This window comes from Podarcis liolepis (genome assembly GCF_965112155.1).
Source record: "Podarcis liolepis genome assembly, chromosome: 9".
NCBI classification, from domain to species: Eukaryota; Metazoa; Chordata; class Lepidosauria; order Squamata; family Lacertidae; genus Podarcis; species Podarcis liolepis.
This window is the reverse complement of record NC_139564.1, coordinates 51723191-51742246: the sequence shown is the minus strand read 5'-3', so window position 1 is coordinate 51742246 and position 19056 is coordinate 51723191. Positions and strand designations below refer to the sequence as shown.

At 41.5% G+C, this 19056-nt stretch overlaps 1 protein-coding gene across 1 annotated transcript; it reads right to left on the bottom strand.

Moving 5' to 3' along the window:
- Positions 1-2954: 2954 nt before the first annotated feature.
- Positions 2955-18825, bottom strand: LOC310686312 (plasma kallikrein-like). Its single transcript, XM_083459961.1, has 15 exons — positions 18719-18825; positions 18088-18146; positions 16131-16290; positions 15604-15707; positions 14490-14649; positions 12264-12373; positions 11485-11641; positions 10988-11094; positions 10707-10866; positions 10472-10587; positions 7876-8050; positions 5564-5739; positions 5240-5335; positions 4459-4598; positions 2955-3303 (listed from the first exon to the last, which is right to left on the bottom strand). The coding sequence occupies exons 1-15, from the start codon at positions 18808-18810 to the stop codon at positions 3148-3150; spliced, it is 1968 nt and encodes a 655-aa protein (XP_083316087.1). The 5' UTR covers positions 18811-18825; the 3' UTR covers positions 2955-3147.
- Positions 18826-19056: the final 231 nt, after the last annotated feature.

The following is a 19056-nucleotide window of genomic DNA, read 5'->3' as shown; positions in this document are numbered from 1 at the left end:
GAACAAATAACAATCCAAGGGAAACCCGAATTGCTGTATGCTCCAACTGAGCACTAGATAGAAGTTTTCCCCAGGAGAAAGCAGCAGAAGAATGCAAAGTGTGGATAAGCCCTCAGAGGAAAAAGTCATCAATTCTGCTTGGCATGTCCAAGCACTTGGGGGCTCCTGGAGTCAATTTTGTGTACCCAAAATAGCTCTTTGCATCTCAGATAGAAAACAGGATTACAAATGCAAAATAATTAAAACAGTGACAGCCACTTAAGGCTGCAATCCTATGGCCCCTGGGAAGGTATCCTATGGGCCAAGGGGTACGTTGGAGCTCCCACACTGATGTAGAAGATGGAGATTCACTGTCAGATCTCTCCATCCTGTAGCTGTGGAAACATGTGATGCCCTAAAGTTCTACCCTATAACATGTATAAAACACATTTTCTTTACTAATGTACCTGAGTCCCTAGTTTCGTCATGTGTTTAGATTTTCTGGATGACTTTGTTGGTCGTGGTGCTAGCTGGCAATGAACTAAATCTCTCATCTGCTGCCTCCATTATGAAATACTTTTGAAGAACAGAGACAAAAAATAGGCTTCTTCTCAGAACAGTGATCGAGCAAAGGTCCACACAAGGCAACAGGCTGCATACAAGGAAAACTGCAGGGGATGTGTCTGAAAGCGACAGACAGCTCAATCAGCTTTCGATCACCAGAAGCAAGCGACCTCACATCTCATCACAAAATGTGCCAGATAAATCCCCATAATGGGGAAACAAGGGCATTGTTAGTCCGTATCTGTAGTCTGCTACTAGCAGACTTGTTCAGAATACAGGTTTCTTTCATATAAAGGTAAAGGTAAAGGGACCCCTGACCATTAGGTCCAGCCGTGGCCAACTCTGGGGTTGCGACACTCATCTCGCTTTACTGGCCGAGGGAGCCAGCGTACAGCTTATGGGTCATGTGGCCAGCATGACTAAGCCGCTTCTGGCGAACTAGAGCAGCACACGGAAATGCCGTTTACCTTCCCGCTGAAGCAGTACCTGTTTATCTACTTGCACTTTGACGTGCTTTCAAACTGGTAGGTTGGCAGGAGCAGGGACCAAGTAACGGGAGCTCACCCCGTCGTGGGGATTCGAACCGCTGACCTTCTGATCAGCAAGCCCTAGACTCTGTGGTTTAGACCACAGCACCACCCACATCCCTTTCATATACTCAACACCAATTCCTTGTGCCTTTCTACATGATCATTCCCTCCCCCTTATTTATATTATTTGTTTTTTGAATGGGATCTGAACAACTTTCCTCAAGATCAGGTGGGATGCAATACTTTCCCAATACCACCATATTTTATAACTGGAGAAATAGAATTTTTCACCTGCCAGTTTTTCCATTTCTGCAGCGTAGAAGTACTTCAGTAAGTATTGTTCACACCCCAGTCATCCACCAATAAAACCACCCTCCTCTCATCACAGGCTCAATTTAGATTTCCCCCCTCTTTAAATTTATTTGTAGGATTTCTCACCTGCTGGTCAAAGCTGGTTATTATTATTTATTTTCATTTTATTTCTTACCTGCCTTCACCATAAGGTCTGAGAGCAGGTTGCAGCAATGTAAAAATACAATTCTAAAAGCAACGGAAACAATTTACAATCAAAAGAATAGCATGAGCCCTAAAAACATATATCTCAGGTGTCAAAGGCCTGGGTAAAAAGTTGTGTCTTCAGCGTAGGACAAGAACTATGCAATGGAGAGGGAATTTCATAACTTAGGGGCTGCCACAGAGATTGCCCTTTTCTGGGGCACCAACACCACCCCTAAACATATGAGGGTGTGGACCTACCCAAAGTGGTCTTTTACATACTAATGAAAAGCAACAGCTTCAGGAAGGAAGGAAGAGGAGACCTATTGCTTGGCATACATTTCCCCCCTCCCATGAAAGTTCTGAACAAAACAAAGCTCAGTCTCATGCAAAATCTGATGGTCCACCTTTTGGTTAGTTATTTCTTATATAAATCAGTGCTTGGCTGTTGTTTTTCCCTCCCTCTGTAACTGCAGTTAGCGAGAGACAGTTTAGCTTGGAAAGGTAATTTAATGGTATTAAGAAAAATGAGTGGTTGCAGTGGATAATTTTTTAGGAATCTAGTGCAGTCCAGAGGAAATGTAATGCACCTATGGAACAGCTTCCCCAATGAAACTCACAGAGCACCTTTTGTGTGTGCCCCTTATTGGCATCAGGCAAATAACTTTTAATTCAACCAGGCTTTTAAATTGTGCCTTAAATCCAGGCTGTAGGTTGTTTTATGCTGCCTCAATGTAAGAACTTTTCTTTTCTGTATTTTGTCACTGATTTGATTCTCACCCTATATTGTGTGTTTAGGATTTTGTTGCAGGAGCAATGAGGCGGTGATATAGATCCAACAGAGCAGTCAACATCAGCATCATGGTGAAATCCATGAGTCTTAAATATTGCATTTATGGCTGAAATCATACTCTACTTTGTAGAGTTATGCTTGAAAAAACTCACTGAAATGCTTAGGTGTGGACAATATCCACGTAGGATATGTCCCAGAAGAGGAGGAGGAGGAGGAGGAGGAGGAGGAGGAGGAGGAGGAGGAGGAGGAGGAGTTTGGATTTGATATCCCGCTTTATCACTACCCGAAGGAGTCTCAAAGCGGCTAACATTCTCCTTTCCTTCCTCTCCCACAACAAACACTCTGTGAGGTGAGTGGGGCTGAGAGACTTCAGAGAAGTGTGACTAGCCCAAGGTCACCCAGCAGCTGCATGTGGAGGAGCAGAGACGCGAACCCGGTTCCCCAGATTACGAGTCTACCACTCTTAAGCACTACACCACACCACACTACATTTGTCAAGCAGTGATTGGCTCAAGTACATTCATTCCCCTTTGTCATTTGAATACACATCGGTCAGTTTCAATATGAGCACCAGGGTGAAAGGCATTTGCCACTTTGGGGGTTATTATTTTTATTGCATGCAACAGGTCAAATGAGTTCAGTCTTTGTTTCAACCCTGCTAACTAGCCTTTTCAAAAACCACAAGTTCACAGAACCTCTCAGAGATTTCTCAGAGAATTCTAGAGCTGCTTGTCTGACATCATCTTCTGTCGTCTTCCATACGTTTAGGTCACTGGACATTTTTTTTTACAAGGCTTTTTCATGAATCCAGTCTACAAACTCAATTACATTAGTGTAAACTCCCGGGTGACCTGGACGAGCGCATCCCTCACCCCAGCTGGTAACACCAACCAAATACCAGCTTCCCTGATGTTCACATGAGAGAGGACCACCTGAATCTCCCTAGAGAGAGAGAGAGAGAAAAGAAACACACATATTGTCAGTATTTTGGCCACGTGAGAGTCCTGGTCTTGAATGGGACATCCAAATTAACAACTGCAATAGCAGCTCTTTTCCTGAGTATAAACAAACCACAACAGGGGCAGAAACATACTCATTAGAGTAACGTCACCAGAACTCAAAAATAATCTGTTCGTAATCTGTTTAAATGTAAAATGGTGGTAAATCTCAAATGCATTACATGTGCTGATTTCAATCCAATAAACTTTAATATTTTTGCAATTCAAACCAAGGGTAAATAAGAGTTAATTTATGTGTGGTCTGCAGAATTGGCATTAGCTAAGCACCCAAACCCATGTCATTTCTTCACATGTTCATTGTTTGATGCTACCTTTAATTTTTCAAAGGAAATGAAAATGACCTTCTTGCCAGGCAAAGGTACATGGAATGATTTTACTTTAACCCTTTAGTCAGTGCCAGCAAGTCTGCTCACTGCACCATATGTGTAATGGAGCCTTTTTGTCCCGGCTCATCTACAGAGAACAATATAAATCAGGACCCACCATATTTAATAGTTACACTGATTTCCTGAAAAGTGGGACAGAAATGGCCAGTTCCACTTACACTGCTACCAGCCAAAGCAGATGTTAAAGATTAGATTTCTCAAGTCATAAGTTAGCTTGCAAAGTAAATGGAGAGAGAATAGATGGTGCAGATTGGCACATGCTTATTTCTTCAACTATTCCCAGGGAACCATGGGAGAAGAAGAAGAGAAGTTTGGATTTGATATCCCGCTTTATCACTACCCGAAGGAGTCTCAAAGCAGCTAACAATCTCCTTTCCCTTCCTCCCCCACAACAAACACTCTGTGAGGTGAGTGGGGCTGAGAGACTTCAGAGAAGTGTGACTAGCCCAAGGTCACCCAGCAGCTGTGTGTGGAGGAGCAGGGAATCGAACCCAGTTCACCAGATTACGATTCCACCACTCTTAAGCACTACACCATGCTGGGAGCTGTAGTAGGAGAAACAGCAAGGGATTTCTAGCAGGATTCTCATCACCTTCATCCACCAAACTACAATTCCCAGGATACTTTGACAATTAAACTGGTCAGCATTTGTAAATTACGTAAATCCTAGGTAACACAAAGGAGGCTGTTACCTTACAAGCGTCCCTGCCACCTTCTCTGTAGCCAGCACACATCATCTTGTCAGTTATCCTGTGTTCTTGGTATCGTGACTGGCATTCTAAATTGGATATTAGGGGGATGCGGACTTTTTGCAGGGTATCTTGTATCTCACCTACAGTGTTACAAATGATGGAAACAGGACACAAAGCAGGAAGGGGAGAGAGATGTCAACAATGTTGCCAATTCCTCCTAGCTCAGTAATTTCCAGACTGTGTGTCAGGACTCACTAAATTGTCACAAGAAACTAGAAGCTCCCAGGAGCCTGAAATATCCACCCACCCACTATGTAGGTTGTCTGCTTTATCTGTACACATGCAGAGAATGACCGTAGATCAAGCATGCTGCATTGGCAGATGGTTGCCTTAGATGACCTTTGAGGTCCCTTCCATATCTATGATTCTATGCACATCTCTCGCATGCAACTTCCACTGGTTACAGAACTGCTCAGCCTACACATCACTGGTGTGACTCCTTTGGGGAAATCAATTTGAAAACACTAAGTGCATCATTTCTAATATCAAATTGAGGCCCCACGTATATTACACATTTAAAAGATTTATATATTTGTAGGCAGTGCAAAATTGAAAGCTTCTAGATTGTGTATCAGTGCAATTGCTACCCTATTGGTCACAGGAAACCATCCCCTCCAGAGCATGTGAGTTTTTCCCTGGCATGACTTCATCTTTTATGGATTCAGCATGATCATTTCCAAAGATAAGTATTTCACATTTCTTAGTTTTATTTTTTCAATACCTCTCTCTTTTGTGTAACCCCATCCAGTCACCCAGCAGTTGGTGAATTCTGTATTCATTCTGTCTTCAGATGGTAAGCATATAGGTTGCTGTAAAGCTGAATTTCCATTTAAAGGAAAAGTAAATAGTTAAATGTGGAGGAAAAAGAATTCATTTAAAACTACATCGCATTCCTGTAAGAATGCCAATTGTAATTTTTACTTGGTTGGAATAATAGTTGGTTAAAAGCTACTGCAGTCAAGTTACTTTAGCTTTAGTGGTAGCAATGCTGAGTTCCTTAAGATAACATTTAGGATTTTGCAGTAAACTTAAAAGTTTCACGTACCACTGAAGTTCATTGGCCTGTCCAGTTTCATTAAAGCGATGTCATATCCTGTCTCTGAATACTCATACTTAGGGTGGACAATAATCTCTTGAACTCTGAAGAAGGGGGTATCTTCATTTATTTCTGACTGCTTCAAAATGCCCGCATAAACACGCCAAACATCTGTTACCAGAAGGCTAAGCAGAGAAACAATTTTAAAAGATCAGGCTTATTTAAAGCTTTGAATATGAGGCTGTTTTCCATTGATTTAGAAAGGCTAACCTAAGATCCATGCCACACAGAAATCCAGCTATTTCTTTGTGCTATAAGCACTGTATTGTATTGCATTCTTTTCATTTCTATTCTTGTAGCAGCTAATTCTCCCCAATACTCTTTGTGCTTTTTTTTGTGCCTCATAACATCTGGAAGCCATTTACAACATGCCCATGCCTTTCTTGAAGCCTCAGTAGTCTTTCCCTTCTTCTCATAACACATAAGATCATGGCAGCACATAGCTCTGCTGGATCAGCCCCAGAATCCATCTAATCTAATCTTTATAGTGGGGTAGCAGAGATAAAAATAATGCCTATATATTTCACATCTGGCAACCAATGCACCTATGGAAGTGCATACTCAATTCTGACCAAACTAAGCCTCCTAGAGCACAATATACACCAGGTAGGTTAGTTTGGTCAGAATTAAGTATACACTTCCAGAGTTAACACTAAATACCAGGGGTCAGCAAACTTTTTCAGCAGGGGGCTGGTCCACTGTCCCTCAGACCATGTGGTGGGCTGGACTATTTGGGGGGGGGGAGAATGAACGAATTCCTATGCCCCACAAATAACCCAGAGATGCATTTTAAATAAAAGAACACATTCTACTCACGTAAAAACACGCTGATTCCCGGACCATCCGCGGGCCAGATTGAGAAGGTGATTGGGCCGGATCCGGTCCCTGGGCCTTAGTTTGCCTACCCATGCTAATTAGAATACTTCTGGTAAATGAGACACCATAGCTGCTAGAGGACCATGAAAACTTGTGCCCCAGGCTTTTTAGACTTGTCTACCCATGTACTATCTGAAAACAAAGGGGTGCATTGGTTGCCAGGTGTGATTTTTTTCCCCAGCCCTCCTACCCTACTATTAAGTTTTCCCACTAGCAGTCCAGTAATTTCATGTAGTCATCTCTCTAGTGAGATGGACAGTTTTCACCAATACTGCAGGGCAGGGATGGTCCAAGATATTTTGCCACCTGAGGCAAACTATAGAATGATGCTCCACTGTCATGTTTTACTCCTATAAAAAGAGGGTTTTATCTCACATGCATTCAAGCTCATGGGAAGAAAAGCCAGGCCTACTGTGCATGCACTTACTTGGCTTGTTCATTTGCAGTTTAGGAGAAGGTGCCACCAGCTCCACACATCCATAGCCAAAAATGCCCTCACAGTTTACTAACCTAAGTGCAACACCCCACACAATGGTGAGAGAGGGAGAGCAAACAAGCACAAGAGCAAGGCTAACACACACAAAGGGAAGCAGTTCACCTCACTCCTTGCATCCTGGATTAATGGGGAGGCACTCACTCAAACTACATGAGAGCAGGACTAACAACAGAAAGCGGGGAAAGCCACTCATTCCCATTTTTTCTGGAACAAGCAGCCAGAGAACAGTGGGAGTGCAGGGCAGTGACTCCATGCCATTCAGTGGGCAAGAAAGGAGGAAGAAGGAGGCTTGAGGCAAAGGTAGAGGCTCAGACAAAAGTGTCACCTCAGCTGGCTTGGAGGAAGCCCGGTGGGGGTGGGGCAGGGAAGGAGGGCAGGCAGCATCGCTAGGGGTTTGCGAGGCGTTGCAAGGGGTGCACAATGGCCAGCCACTGCATGGACACTCTATGGCCTCAGCTGTTTCTAGACTTGCTCCTGCTGCTGCTGCTGCCACCCATTCCTGGGTCTCTTCACATGGTTTTTCCCAGGCATCAGATGCCTGCAGAATTCAGCACAGAGCCGCTATTTGTGGGAAATGTGCCTTGTTGCTAGGCCACTGGTGCGACTGAGAAACATCAAACATAGCATGAGGGGGCATCCATTAGCATAATGGGACTTCTCCATCCTCCCCTCACAAACATGCATGTAGCAAACCTACTCCAGGAGGTTGGGGAACCTTCCGGAACAGATGGAGGGGTGGAAGGGAGAAACCAGAAGTCCCATTGGACTAGAGGAGTTCTTCTTGCATTGGACATAACTGGATCTCACCCACTGTTTTCAAGACTCATCCCTTGCAACTTAGAAACATTTAAACAATTGGTTTTGCTTACTTCACAGAGGTTTTACTCACTCTTCTGTACAATGGGCTGCAGTCACTATCCATTGGTCACTGATGATTGCACCACCACATAGATGACTCTGAAGAGATAACTTTGCGTGCAAACTGACTTGCCAGGGCCATTCTCCAGAAGACGAATTTGTTCCTCCAACAATCCGTCCCATTGTCACAGATTGCTTCACACATTCTAAGAAAATACTTAAATCTCAACAATGTTTTTCTAGCACAAATAGTTTTTACCTCATAGTTTTTGTTTATTGCAACAGATCACATAGGTTGATTAAAATGATAAAACTTTGAAGTTTTTTTAAATAAATTTAATGATTTTTTTTAAAAAATACAAACTTTCTTTTATGCCCTCTCTCAAGGACTATATGTGGGCTTTTACCACAACAGGCATGCAAGTTCAGTTACACTGAGGCAAATGAATTGACCCAAACCTCCCAATGGTCTTCTAGAATTTTGTCACCACTATATTTCACCACTGATACTCTGAATTAAGATTATCCAAACTCCTAACGATTCTAGTTCTCCTTGTATCCACTAGGTGCAATCTTGTGTATTTCTCAGGCCTTTGTGGGATACATTATTAAGACAAAAGGACTCTGTGGCCTGTAACTTATAGGCAGAAGACCAATTCAATCCCCCATGGAGTCCTTTCCCTTGTTTTCAAAGTCAAACTGGATGTGACTTTAGGAAATCAAATGCTAACCAGACATGACTTGGGACAGCCGGTCACTGACATCCTGATGCTTTCATTTTAACCAAGCAGCAGGTGTGGGACTGTCCCTTCCCACAAGGATTGGAGCAGTAGTGCAAAAGCAGAGGAGTGTTTAGTTCTTTCCCTGTTTTGTTTTTCCCCAATCCAAACTTAAACAAAGCTGCTGTCAACTCCAGTAAGGAAAGTGATACGTTTTCGAAGGTGGCATGGAACTCATGATATCTAACCATTCTCAGTCTCCCTCACCAAACAGTAAGCTTCCCTATCAGAGCTAAGAGTTAAATGAAGAAACTGGAAAGGGTGAAATTTCTACTCCAGTGCAGGTATTCTCAATCAAGTTCACATATATTAGTGAAAATAAGTTATGAACGTGCATCGTTTTAGGAAAACTGCTTGCAAAAAAAAAATTGCATTTGAATCAAAACTGAATGCAAAATTCATATATTAGGAGAAATGTCACCTAAATGTTGATGAATTTCTATGAGGGGTTATAAATAAATAAGTGGCAAAACTGCTTTGGAAATGTGAAGAACTAAATTTCAAAACGGAAAAATAAGAAACTAAGAGAAATGGAAATTGAAAGATTTGTCCAAGCACAAATTAAGCTCTAAGAGGCCTTTTCTATGCAATCCCTTTTAAGAAGAACAGTAAACACAAACCAGCAAACAGAAGCTGATGGGCACTTGATAGCTAGACAGAACTACCCCAGAAATGTTTGTACAGAAATGTTTGTGCAGAATGACCACAGAAGGTTCAGGGACATGAGCAGCATTTTGAACAGACAGACTCTGGTACATTAAACAGAGGAAGTATGCTTTACAAAGTTAGAAGAGATATCAGGGTATCTATCAAAAGTTGTTAATTCTGGATTATAGGCAGCTTTTGTTCCTGAACTGGGCCACACAGTCTGTTTATATAGCCTTAGGTTATTCTATATTGCTGTATATAAACTTACAGCAGAGCCTTGCAGATTAGAGACCTCAGAGGAGACAATATTGGGCAGATGAACAAAAATTTGTAGTGTTATAGACTTGGTTGTCTCACTGGTTACTTCAGTTGGCACCAAATAGGAATTATTATGTTATGCTTACCTGTCAAATTTGCTCATATAATAAACCATTGTGCGTCAGCCATCTGTTATAATGAAATACTAAGCACTACTGCATGAAAGCCCTTGTCAAATACTATTGCATGTCAGCTTGCAAATACCATTAATTACTGATATTTCAAACATAATAGGAGGCCAAGAAGGTGTAGCAAATTTCAATAAATATTCAGCAATCATTAAAGCAACAAAACAATATATGGGGAATAGCGAATATACAATAACGGAGAAGATAATTTTAAGGTGGCATTTTGAAAGCAAATCCGTTTTGCCTCTGGTGAGCACCCAATAACTATGAAATGTGCCTAGACTAAAATTTAATTAATTAACTGGGAACTTTAATGGCTCTTATATAGGACAAAACCTTCAACAAAGCACATAAGAGGCCTGATGGAACATACCAAAGATATCCCAAGAGAAGTGGCTGGCGGGGTGGAATAGTGCTGCGCTGCTATCATCCCAAAAGCAGTGCTGCCAAAATTTAGCTGGATGGTGTGGGGGGTAGGGCAGGGTGGCAGCAAGGCTGGGTGTGCATGGGCACACTGGCAGATGTGCTTGATTGGTTCCACCAGAGCACCCACACAGGTTTGCCTCAGCACTACCCTCAGCACCATTCTGGTAAGCAGCAGCCATGCCACTGCAACACTTTGCCACCAGGCCGCCTGCCCCTGCTAACCCGTCTAGCATCTAGACACCCGTCTAGCTTCCACAGCCAGCCAGCCAGATGCTTTAAGAAGCCCACATACAGAAACGTTAACCACATACTTCCAACTTTGACTCACCAAGTCTGTCTTTAACTTGACACAATCTTAAAGAATAGCCAGAAACCTTTCCCGTCGCAGTCACAATTTTATTCGGTGCCCCATTGGCAGTCATTCTTAGGTAGCATTTACATTTGCTATCAAGAAAAGAAAGGAAGGCGGATTCAATTTTCGAATATTGCTCAGCAAGGAAAAGTTTATGGGTAAATCTTAATATTGTGGGATGTTCGTTTGTTGATTTATTTCAGAAACTTACCCTTCTCGGTTGCACAATGTTGGGTCTGAATCGTATGTAAAAAACTGGCAGCGGACCGTGTCTGTGCAAAGTTGTTGGCATTCCTTGCTTCCTTTGACATAGTCTGCCTTCACTTGCTCCCCCAGAAAGTTTAAATTGTTGTGAGCCATAACATGACAGGCTGCCATTTTGTTTGTAACCATTGCAAACAAAATAAAATAAAAACAGTGCGTTATCATGATAAGGGCAAGGAATTCATCAATCATGAAATTGTTTTGTGGACAGCATAACTTATGCATTACCTGGTGTAGCTGTCCGGCAGCTTAGGAGACTGAAACCTGACTTAACTCGTCTTTCTACAAAACTCTCCGGTGTGCCATTTATTGATTTCATCATTTGGCAAGTAAATCTAAAGCCAAAACACAAACACAAACTCATCAGTGATAGTATTGATTGCATACTGAAAGTGCTTCTAGGCCTCTTCAGCTGCATTCTGAATACATCATATCCTCTGATTCTGTAAACCAGGGTTTCCCAAACATGGGTTTCCAGCTGTTTTTGTACTACAATTCCCATCATCCCCAGCTAACACAGTCAGAGGTCAGGAATGATGGGAATTGTAGTGCTCAACAATCAGGTGAGTGGAGAAACAGGAGGCAGGCTGCCACGTGCACACACCCCAGATATTCATTGACTCATCCACAAGGGCTAAGGATAAATATTTCAAAGAGATTGTTACAATTTTAAACATGTTATTAGGAAGCATGATGTCTTCAGACTACTTGATAGTAATACTCACTTTGGGTGTTTTACATCTCCATCACTATTATAAAAGGTAAAGAATAAGCAGACTGGGTTGTAAGTGCAAATTGTTCTGCATACAAAGGCATCAGGTGTCAGAACTCTTGCAACCGTAACACCAGAAAATTCCTCCTGAAAAATCTCCATCCGACACTCTGCACAGAAAATGAATGTGTATAGTCAAACACATCCATGAAATCAAGAAATACACACACATATAATATCACTTTGGTCTGAGAGTTATAGAGTCAAATTCTCCAGAATTTGTGTATTGTGACACTGTTTGACCCTTCATTCCCTGAATCCATATTCTCAACTCAGCAACAAAGCTCATTCAATGGCTTGTGCAAGTCATTATCTCTTAGCATAACTACTTCACAAGATTGTTGTGAGAATAAATTAGCAAAACAGGATAAGATTTGACTATGTTATAACTCAAATATGTTATTGGCACAATGGATAATAACCTTTACTATAACCATTCTTTTTCATAGTCACATCCACATCATCATCTTGTGCGTGTCAGAGCCCTGCAATATTTGGGGCTCAAACTGGTGCCCTCCCAATATTGTTGGACTACAACTCCCATCATCTATGACCATTGGCCATGTTGGTTGAGGCTGATGAAAGCTTGAGCCCAGCAACATCTAGAGGTCACCAGGTTGAAAATGGCTGCTGTATGGAATATATATTTATTTACACCTATGGCATTGTATCAAAACACCCTACAATATACTCTCTCTACTGTTTTCTTTTAATATTTACATATTTATTTACCTGTATCAGCACCTTGACATGCCTTTAATGAGAATCCTGACATAACGCCACTTAGATACCTTATACTGGTTGGTGTTCCCTTGGCACTATGCTTCAAGTAGCATTTATTGCTGAATGAGAAAGGAGATTTAAACTGTTAGCATGAAATAGGAACCCAGTCAAAGGAAAGGAAATAATTATCTAGCCTCAGATTGATTGTTTTCCAAATTTGTTGCCTTCCTCTATGTCAGGCATAGGGACCCTTTTTCAGCCTGAGGGCCATGTCCCCTCAAGAACAAACTTTAGGGGTCTGCATGCCAATGGTGGGTGGGACCAGAGAAAAAGGCATTTGACGCAATTGATGTGACTCTTACCTTTGTACAATCAGCTACATTCCAACCAAACAAAAAATGAGATTTTTCTACACAGAGAGACACAGACACATCTCTCAGTCCTCAATCCAGAGAAACAAAGGCATAGTTCAGGGATATAGTCTAGTCAGGAAAAAACAGGCCAGGAAGCTGTAGAATGAAGCCAGGAGGGGCATGGTCAAATGAGAGGGGCAAGCCCTGAGTAGAGCGCCAGATAGAGAGGCCTGCATCAAAGAAGCAAAATCCAGATAGTTGTATGTTTTGTTTGGTTAAATGTTTTACTAAAGGAAATGATCTAGAACCTGATCCATCTCCTGAAGTGTGGAAAATAGAGGGCAACTTTAAAAAAAGACCAAAGCAGGTACTAATTTTGATTGTGTGCTTCTGGATTTTAATTGTTATTAGAATAGCAATCCACAAGCATCATCCAATTAATCACACTGACAGTGCTCTGAAGGTAGATAGGTATCAGAACAATGCTGCTATAAAATATTTCAGCATGTGAAGTCACTAATAATGCTCTACTCATATGCATTCTGCTTGAAAAATGATTGCAGTAGAATGTTGATCTATGTGCATCAAATTATACCAGCATACTGCTTGTCATTTTTAGGGAAATAAAAGAAACAGAGATAAATAAATGTACAAAATAAATGTATGGGGGTTCATCGTTAAGTTTTGAACGAGGAGGAGAAAAAGCACAAGGACTTGCCATTCTGTGTAAGGTATCTTGCAAACCGATTTGAGCAAGATATTTTTTCATTTCATTAAGATTAGTGAGTAATGCAATTCCACTGCGAACAATCTGTATTTGACTCCCAAAGTGCTGGGTCATTAGCACATTTAAATCCACAGTAGAGAATACTGAAACTGACTGTTCTGAAATAGATTAATTCAGCTTGTGCTATTGCAGACAATTTAATACCATTTTATGACAACAGAAAGTACTGTTAGCTACTGCAAGAAGGATGGATTTAGGCAGCAAACACTACTGCTAATGCAATCCTATGCATGTCTACCCAGTAGTAAGTCCAAATGAGATCAAAGGGGCTTGCTCACAGGTATACGGTTAAAGGATTGCAGCCTTAGGGTCTATACACCATGAGCCAGAGACCATAACTAATTTATATAATCTCAACATGGCCAGCACAATTTTATAAAAACTGACAAAAATACATGATCTGTACAGGAGAGCTTGGGGAATTTTCAGCAGATCTCTAAACTCAGAGTGCAGAAATGTGAGAATTGTCTTTAAATACTTCCTTTCATTGAAATTTTCTGGTTCATTGTGTTTTATCTGGATTGAATAGTATGCCATTCTCTGGTGTGATGGTTGGCAAGCCAACAACAGGTAGGCCATTGATTGTAGCTTGTTAAGGAGCAACAAACCCACAACCCCTGGTTCCATTGGAACCTGAGAACTAATTCAAGTCATAGCAGTTTCAGAACCAACTTTAACTAAATGGGGGCAGAGGGCATGAATATCACAACCTAATGACCACGTTTATTACCCCAGAAGTAACATAAGAAACAGTATTTATACCCTCACACTAGTACAGGGACCTGAATCCAGGCCAAGGGCTGGCATAGCAGAAGGCTTTGATGCCATTATGTGGGGTGGGAAAATTTATGCAGCCTAAAGGCCACATTGCATGGTGGCCAAATGCCAGGGGTGGGTAAGTGACAATTTGTTACCTTTAATTCTATGGGCAGATGATTGATCCTGGAGCAAACAGTCTGTGGTCCCTTTTTCCTGCCTGGCAAAGGCATCAGAGTCATTGTAGTCCACTTGCCATATACAGAAAAACGAACTATCTGATCCATAGTACTGAGAAGTCCATTGGGTCCAATTAAAAAGCATATTGGCATTATTTACCGGAAATGTGCATCGTGAAATGAAGCTGTGGTGTATGTGAAAAAATGACAGTGATTCTCATTGGTGCATCTTTTTTGGCAGTGGTCATAGCTTTCTTCAGTGGTTATATTGTAGTTTTCTCCTCGCATATCCAACCCTTCATGGACTTCCTTGCTGCAAGCTGGAGAGGGGCAGAAGGACAACAGCAATCTGCAAATGCAGATGAACACCAATAGCAAGGCATCTAGAGGCATCTCTCTCTCCCAGCAACCAGGCATCAGTGCCGTACCCCAAGGCCCACACTGCTCTGTTTCAACAGTAAGCTTGAGAGGCAGAGGTCCAGACTTCAAGGGCAACTCCTAGATGCCAGTACTAGTCCCAAGGGCCAATCCCAATGCATCACACCTTATAAAGCCCAGGACCCAGATCCAACTTCTTAGTTACATGGTCTTCCACTGAGCTGACAGCCTGTTCCCCCTAGATCTCAGAACTTGACAGCCTGGGAAGTATATCCTACTCAGGCAGGGCAGCAATTCACATGTATAGCAGTAGTAGTAGTATTTCACAGTGGGATGTCCTTCTGAGTAAAGATGCATAGGAGCAGATCCTTATTTCCCCCACCCCACCAGGGGCCAAAGTTGAGAAGTAGGTGGTCCTAGCTATTTGTCAATCACCTGATGTCTCATTGATGTCAAGATTTTGCTTGCATGGTTTGAAATCATACCATGAAAGCAAAGGCACGGTGCTTTGCAAGCCCATTCGTCTGGTCATTGGCTCTTGCATGGGCCAGTGCATAGTGCTTTGCAAGCCCAGGGATCAAATGATTGTTGACACTTGCAGACCCCAGTGCACAGGACTTTGCAGGCACCACTGATTAGCTGACTGCCACTGCCTGAAAACCCCCTTTCAGCCAAGCCATGTCCCTACCTGCCCCATGTGTGACATCAGATATAGGGTACCAGGTGTAGGGTAGATGGGGAGGCCTGGAGGGAGGAATTGGGCCTTCAAGCTGGAGGTTCCCCACCACTGATGTAGACAACACTGAGCTTGATGGCTCAATAGTCTGACTTGGTATAAGGCTGCTTCCTATGTCCCTTTGGCTGCTTTGTAGGGTCTCCGAACCAGCAGACCTTACCAGTGACTCCAGGACATTGTTTCCGGGAATGTCCAGAGATTACCCCTTTGGTGGGTATCCTTGGCAACGCTTGAGTATCAGTCTCTTTCAGGAAGCATGCAAACCTGACATTAAGGAAAGGAGAAGAGAAACAGATTATAGAATCATAGAATCAAAGAATTGGAAAGGACCCCTTCATTTATAGCGTGCATTTATTTTTCTTCCCCTTTATCTAGCTATTTATTTATAGTGTGGATTTCTGAACTATGCAGAAAGAAAGAAAGAAACCCCCTCCCTGGGTAAAAACAAACAAAATGAACCACCAACCGTCCCCTCCTAAAACTGTCCCCTGCCGCTGAAATTCAATTACACCCAGCTTGGCATAGGAGGTACCTGTCTTGTTCGAGTATATTATTTCATTTTATAATGTATACAAATCAGAAAGAGCAATTATAAAAGCAGACAAAGGTTAATGTCACTTGTATATAGATGCCACTAAATGAATGAACAAATAAACAAACAAATCAGAGATGCAATGTGAATGTTACCTTCCAATATCTTTCACCCAGTCTCCTGGAAAGTAGGAAAATAATAGACACTTTGGGTGATACGTGCACACCATTTGGCAGTAGTCTGCACTGGGAGCATAAACCTTAGAGATATCTCCTCCTTGAAAATATGTGTTTTCGTAGATTTCAGACACACATTCTGAGGCACAAAAATGCAAAATGTTAGCGTATGTTCATGGTACATAGTTGTTTTCCAAAGCAGGGGTAGATAGGCAGAAGATGGCTGATGTTAGGCTTCTAGTTGCTATTAAAAGCTTTTGCCATAGTCCTTTTTGCAATATTTTGCTTATTTCTGGTTGCATTTTATGTGTGTGTGTTTTAAAAACGAGTGAGGGTATTTTGCACATTTTGTGCATTTTCTGAGCTCATTTTCAAATTGCAAGGTTTGGAGAATGGCAAAATCCAGCAGACTGTTTTGTTACGTTTCTGTACAGTGGGTCAGGGAATGCAAACCGGTTTTGTCAGCATCAAAGTGTGGAACAAATGAAATCCGCAAGCATCCCTACTTCAGCCACCCAGCCACTTTCAACCCCTGCACTTCAAGTTCTTTCTGTCCCATTGACCCTTTTCATTTATAAACCAGCTTTACGTTCATGAGTTCCTATGAAGAACACAGGAAGTTAAAAACCATAGTCCCACTGAGCAAACAGAAACCCTTGCACCAATGGGATGCATCACACTGTGCTATTTTTAACACAACCCTATTTGTTAACCTCTACAAAACTACAGTTCCTGTTGCTCCTTTCTGAGTTTTTATATCAGGAAAAGTAGCCATGCCTTTATAGGTGGCCAGAGCAGGTGTAAGTAGACCATTATGTTGTGGATGGAGTAGATGGAAGCTCATTGCTCCACCTCATTATTTATGAGTTGTAACAAATCCCCACCCCCAGTCAGCTCCAAGGCCAACCCAAGACATTTTGCTGCCTGATACAAAAATAATATTTTTTTAAAAAATGGTTGTGGATGGAGTAGATGGAAGCTCATTGCTCCACCTCATTATTTATGAGTTGTAACAAATCCCCACCCCCAGTCAGCTCCAAGGCCAACCCAAGACATTTTGCTGCCTGATACAAAAATAATATTTTTTTAAAAAATGGCACCCTCCTCTATTTCATGCACAAAGACCTACTGAACTGGCAGTTAAATTTTATTTCAATGCTGGCAACAGAACAGCATCTGCCCCCACAGTTGACAAGTTAACTTACTAGTGCGTACCCTCCAAGTGTCCAGACTTTCCTGGGGCATTCCCAGAATTGCCAAAACCATTCCAGCTTCTGATTTGATCCTGGAATGTCCCATTTTCCCCTCCAGCACTGTCACTGTTGGAAACTTTCCTAATCACAAAAGGCCTGTTTCTTTTTTTCTTTTTTGAGTAGAGGGCAATTGAGTGTTTTAATCTACTGTAATTGCTCAAACCTAAATTCTCCAGTACAGTGGTACCTCGGGTTACATACGCTTCAGATTACAGACTCCGCTAACCCAGAAATAGTACCTCAGGTTAAGGACTTTGCTTCAGGATGAGAACAGAAATCATGCTCTGGCCGTGCGGCAGCAGCGGGAGGCCTCATTAACTAAAGTGGTGCTTCAGGTTAAGAACAGTTTCAGGTTAACAACAGACCTCCAGAACGAATTAAGTACTTAACCCAAGGTACCACTGTATAAATTTAACACTGTCCAGCAAAACTGTGAGAGAGGCACCATTAGTCACCACTGAAACCCCCAGCTTCCTCTAGAAAAAAGCATTGGAGGATGCAAAATATTTTGAAATTTGGCTACCCTAGAATTAATAATTCAGAGTATTTGGATTTCCTCCAGTATTATTTGTTAGATAAACTATTACCGTTCCACAATTTATTTTCTGAGCTTGTTCCAATGAAATCATTTAGGTATATCTTTACAAATATTCACATACAAGAAGCAATCTAGAGGTACTTACTGCTAGAGACTGAAGAAATTAACAGAATGAAAGAACATGTTTGTGAAATCCATGCCATCCTAAAAAATAAATGCAATAAAATATTCAATGTCCATTTTAAAAGTGTGCTATAAGGAGGGATTTCTCAAAAGCTCACATTTCCAAGGTCTCAGAAGGAGTTTAACCAAATGGGCATCAAAAGTTGTCATTAACATTGCTCAGTAATTTCAAAAAGTATAGTGCTTTTATTATATAAAGATGAATAATTTTTGTTCCCATCTGTTTAAACTATCAGCTAAGATTTATTATAATGAGTTACTGCAGTTAATGCTGTACTTTTATATCAGCCCATTGGTTGATTAAATACCGCAGCTTTAGTTAGATTTTTTTTTAAGCATGCGTCTAACATTAACAAAGCCTGATTTCTGACAATTTTTTTAACAATTTTTAATATATGTTGTAAGCTATCCAGACTGCCTAGGGAAACCCAGCCAGAGGTATGGGGTTTGTTTTTATTATTATTATTACTACTATTACTACTACTACTACTACTACTACTACTACTACTACTTTTGATTTGCTCCCAGCTATCTAATATAAGCCCTGCAGTAGATGTATATTTTATTTGAAAGCAATAAAGGAAATTCATTACCTGGAGATATGTGCTGCACTTGTAACTTTTCTTTCTGAACAAATGCAATTGCAGTACCCAAAAATGGGGTGGAGAGGGGGAAATGTACACATTCCACTTGTGATAAGTTGTGCTGCCTCTGCCAATGTTTATCTGCCTGTGATATTTACTTTTGAGGAAAGCTCACACAGTAAATACTGCTTCTGCCTTCTTGAAAGTGATTCTCAGCTGACGTAAGCTGACCGGTGACACCGGAGGGTTTTTTTTTCTTTTCTGAAAAATGTCATTTTCTCTCCTTTATATGAGCTAAGCCATCTGGTGTTTACTATGGGTACTACATTGCATTGGAGCAGGAACCG